The following is a 4,680-nucleotide window of genomic DNA, read 5'->3' on the forward strand; positions in this document are numbered from 1 at the left end:
TCTCGCACCCTTGATGTCCTCACCTGTGCCATCCTCCGCCAGTGACCCCCTGCTTGGCACGGTGCTGGGCACAGAGGTGCACTATGGAGTGGCACAGAGCGTGGTGCAAAGCTTTGCTCTGCAGGGCTGGATGGAGTCCCTCGGATGTCCGTGCCCTTGTGAGTCCTGTCCCCGTGCACAGGCCCTGGGGTCACACAGGAGAGGTCACACCTGGCTCTGCTCGTGCCACGGGGTACAAGGGAGCAAAGGGCTGGGGGACACGAAGCTGAGAAAATCAGAGTGCTTTTGTGCAGCAGTGGGAGGAGGTCACCCTTTGTGGGAGCACATCTGAGCTGATGTGGCTGTGACCTAGGCAGCGTCCCAGGATGTTCAAGGAGGAGCAAGTCAGAGCTGGGGAGCAGGAAAGCAAGGGGCAAGAGCCAGCTTGGAGGAACGTGAAGGAGACTCGGTCTCCTCTGTCGTGCCTCTGTCTCCTTTTATAACCTCTTGATTATCAAGACCAAACTGAAGGGAATTTTTCTGCTTCACCAGGGTTTGAGGTTGTGAAATAGGGATCTTTCACAGCTTCAGAGTGAGCGAATGGTTTTGGTATTTCCTCTTCAAATGTTATATGAAAGACACGAAAAAATGCTAAAAAGAAAAATCCAGCTGGCTGCGGTACAGGCAGTTCCCAGCTTTTCCCTGGATGCTTTGCCAGGCTCAGGCTGGGCTCTGCCCTTCCCTCTGCCAGACTGGGATCCAATGGGTGCTAATTCAGTTCCCTTCTTGGACCTCCCCAAGTCCCCTCTAGGAGGGCTGACTGCAGAGCATCCTTCAGCTCCATTTCTGCTCTGCTGCTCCCCCACTCCTTCCCTCCGCTCTGCATGTCTGCGGCTGGATTCCCCATGCAATTGCTTGGCTGGGCTGCAAACCTCTAATTGATTCCTCTTGGTTGGATCAGACCATCAGCAGGGCTGGGGTTTGGATGGCACATCCACAGCTCCAAACCCAAGCAGACCACAGGCAGCCTGCAGAGGGGTGAGTTGCAGGGACAGGGACCCAACAGGACCCCAAAACCCTTCCACCCAGCGGCCAGGCTCAGCCCCCGGGGACTGGGTGCCATCCTTCAGCAGCTCAGCTCTCTGTCCGGCTGCCGTGTCCCTCCTTCCCGCTGCTCTTGGCCCCTTTCCCTCACTGCATCGCAATGAGTCATCTCTGCTGAGCTCACCCGCGGGGAGGGGAGGGGGGGGAAGTCTGGGTCCCTCACCTGGCACCACGCTGCGCAGGCACCGGGCACATCCATCCTCCTGCCCGGTCCTCCAGCAGGCACCCAACCCAGGACAGGCACAGGGTGGGCACTGCACAAAGGTCTGTGCAGACTTCATGCCTGGCGTGGGGGGATGCACGCAGGGAAAAGAGCATGGCTGGCATCCCTAAGGATACCAGGATGCGTAGCATCACTGGTACAAGGCGCAGCAGCCTCCAGCCCACGCTGTGCGTGCCCACGTCAGCGCAGCGCGGCTGTGTGCCACGGCACAGCCTGGCTCACCGCATCTCTCCCCCCACCCAGGTTCATCTCTTGCTGGCAGCCACCTCCGGGCACCTCGTCCTCGGGAAGATGAACCCCACGGTCAGCATTGCTGTCATCCTGACAGGTAGGGCTCTGCGGGGTGGATCCGGGGGGCTGCTCGGGTGTCCCCAGCGTTCACCTTTCCCCTTCCTTCTTGCCTGTCCCAGTGCTGCAGGCTGCGCACTGCCAGATGATCCGGGACCTGAGCGCCTGCCTGCTGGGCCAGAGCCTGCGCGTGGACTGCCGCTATGAGAACAAGACCAGCAACCCCCTGACCTACGAATTCAGCCTCACCAAGGACAACAGGAAGCACGTCATCCACAGCACCATCAGCGTCTCCGAGAACGTCTACCGGAACCGAGCCAACGTCACCATGCACAAGAACCTGGTGTGCCTCTACCTGCAGAGCTTCACCACCAGCGATGAGGGGGTCTACATGTGCGAGCTGAAGGCCACCAACGACTACACCGGCAACCAGATAAAGAACATCACTGTCATCAAAGGTGAGGGGGCAGCAGGGTCTGGCCTCTAGCTCCTCCTTCCTACCTGCCCTGGGCTCTGCAGGGCCAGCAAAGCAGAACACATCCCACCGTGGGTGTTCCCAAACCAGGGACAGGAAGGGTTTGCTGTTCCCCAGGGTCTCTGCCCCCAAAAGCTTTCCTGTTCCATGAGGTGGAAGTGGAAATGGGCAGCAGGGCAGGGTGGGACTGGCTGCATTTGTATGGCAGAGATGCAGTGAGCAGCAGGGTCCCAGCACCCCGTAGCACCTAACCCTAACCTCATTCTTGTGGAATCTCATATTTCTCTCCCTCCCCGCTCCCCATCCACGCAGACAAACTGGAGAAGTGCGCCGGCTTCAGCCTCTTGATCCAGAACACTTCGTGGCTCCTGCTGCTCCTCCTCTCCCTGCCTCTCCTGCAAGCCGTGGACTTCGTGTCCCTGTGAAAGGAAAAGCCCCCCCCCGCACCCCCACGGAGCACCCCAGCCAACCCGCCTCCCCCCGCCAGAGCGCAGCCCTTGGAAAGAGAAGATTTGGAACACACGAAACCTCTCTCTATGTTATCTCTATATAGCCGTGTATCTAACGCTAACCACCGTCCTGTGCTCAGCCCCGCCGTCACGCCCTGCTCCGCTGCATGGTGGCTCTGCTAGGCAGCATCGCTGCTCCCATCGTGCCCTCCCCGCGCTCAGGCTGGTGCTGGGGGACCCGTGCTTCTCCCACCCCTTAGCTTTTGGGGTTTTGTTTGGCCTGGGGAAAGACAGCTGGACGAGCAGGTAAGGGAGGCGATGGGAGAGCGTGGGGAGGGGTCCCAGTGCTGGGGCTGCGGCACCAGGTGACCCACTGAATTCTGTCCACTGCAGCCAAGCTGGAGCCGGGGGGGGGACCAGCCCGTAGCTGTGACGAGAGCAGTGCTGCCAGCCCCACTGTGAGGCCTGCGGAGCCTCTCTGAGCTAGCCACAGCCCCCAGGGGGAGTGAGCCTGGCTGGGGAGGGGGCTCCTCCGCAGAACCCCTCCGCTTCATCTGGGGAACATCTGGGGAACATCTGGGCTCCCCGTCCTTCCTCACGGCACGCGTCCCTGTCCTCCAGCCCCATCGTACCGCTGGGAGGAGCCCGTGTGCCCCCTCCTGCCTCCCCGCTCCCTTTCAGCATCTCCCTGTCTCCATTTAGGGGTAGAAAAAGGTGGCTAAGGCCGTCCTCAGTCAAGCTAGGATGTTTCCCAGTGGTCAGCAAGAGTGCGGAGGGGGACCCCAAGCACAGCCCCAGCCTGTCCCCATGTGCCACGGGACCCCAGGAGCCAGCGGAGCAGGAGAGGGCAGAGAGCTCTCCCAGGAAAGAGCACGGGGCAGTGGGAAGTGGTGGCAAGAGCATCAGCTCCGCGGAGCGAACCCCACACTGATCTCCTCGTGCAGTGCCCGACAGCTGAGAGCGATCCCCAGCAGGCTGGTCCCCACTCCTCGCTTTTCTCCAGCCACCCAAAGCTGCCTCCCACCCCACTGCCTGTCCCTGCCCGTCCCTGCCCGCTTGCTTGCTGTCTAGTGCTGCCCAGGCTGTGCGTGGCTGGGGCAGGGCAGAGCCCGGCCGACCGCGCCGACGCGTCTCCAAGTCTCATTTTTTTTTGTGAACATTCGTAGTTGTTTCCACAGCTTGTCGTCAAAGAAATTCCGTCCAAGGAGAGAAAAAGAAAAAAAAAGAAAAAAAAAAAAAAAGAAAAAAGAAAAAAAAAAAAAGAAAGAAAAGCCAACCTTACGAAAAGCAACAACAGCGACAACGATACACCTGTCCTCCGGGAGTTTTCCTCTGTCTGCACAATAAAACCTTAGGTTGTGTGTTGGAGCCGTGGCCACCTGTGTGTGCGGCGAGGGGCTGCGGGGGGGCAGGGTTTGCCATGCTGGGGGGTGACCCCCCGCTGGACCCATCTACCCATTCCATACTGGAGAACCCTTCTGCTCAGCCCATTGTGAGCTCAGGGTTGGGGCTATCTGCGGCACGGGGAGGGGGGCAGAGCGGGGTAGGTACCAGCGGGTGTCCCGAGGCTGTGTCTGCTCCCTGGGCACGTGGGCACGGGCTCCCTTGGCACCCCGTCTCCATCCTGCCCTGCCTGCAGTGTGGAGGCAGCCCTGGCATTCTGCGGGCAGGGAGCGCGTGGGAGTGGGGTTGGGCACACAACGCATCCCAGAGCCATGGGATGCGCGCCGTGGGGTGCGCTCACCCTTCGGGGTGACCCCATAGATGCCTCTCGGAGTCACACCCAGGCGCAGACGCTTGGCCCTCCCTGTTTCGGGGCTGGAGCTGGGCGACAGGGAGGAAGATGCCGCCATAATTGCATCCCGCCTAATTATCGTCAGCAGGTGCTGGCTGAGTCACGGCCACCGCGGTGCCGGCTCACCGGGTGGGTCAGGCGTCGGGGAGCGGTGCCGAGGGTTGTGCCCTGATGTCCCCCAGTGTCACCATGGGGCCGCAGGGGTGGGTGCTCCTGGCCCCCTCCCACCGCGCTCCTCTCCCTGTGACTTTTCCCAGGGCACAAAACCCAGACCACCTCCCCGCTCCCCCCTTATCCCTTATCCATCCTTTCCCTCTTGCTGGGCTCCCATCTCCTTCCCTCTGCCCACGCTCACCCTTCACCAGCC

General features: G+C 61.0%; 2 protein-coding genes across 7 annotated transcripts in view; both read left to right on the forward strand.

The window, feature by feature from the left end:
- THY1 (Thy-1 cell surface antigen) overlaps positions 1-3,886 on the forward strand; it is a 4,465-nt gene extending 579 nt beyond the window's left edge. Inside the window, exons 2-4 of the mRNA XM_021375959.1 lie at positions 1,550-1,634; positions 1,717-2,052; positions 2,382-3,886. Coding sequence (XP_021231634.1) covers positions 1,598-1,634; positions 1,717-2,052; positions 2,382-2,494 — 486 coding nt within the window. The 5' untranslated portion in view covers positions 1,550-1,597 and the 3' untranslated portion in view covers positions 2,495-3,886. The remainder of the gene's footprint in view (positions 1-1,549; positions 1,635-1,716; positions 2,053-2,381) is intronic.
- The window catches only part of USP2 (ubiquitin specific peptidase 2), an 11,139-nt gene continuing 10,444 nt past the window's right edge, over positions 3,986-4,680 (forward strand). The window contains exons 1-2 of one of the 6 annotated variants that reach the window (XM_021375950.1): positions 4,010-4,061; positions 4,399-4,442. The gene's annotated coding sequence lies outside the window, so the exon portion shown is untranslated. The other 5 variants (XM_021375956.1, XM_021375952.1, XM_021375954.1 and 2 more) reach the window with 5 other exon arrangements.

This window comes from Numida meleagris, chromosome 23, assembly GCF_002078875.1.
Source record: "Numida meleagris isolate 19003 breed g44 Domestic line chromosome 23, NumMel1.0, whole genome shotgun sequence".
Lineage (NCBI taxonomy): Eukaryota > Metazoa > Chordata > Aves > Galliformes > Numididae > Numida > Numida meleagris.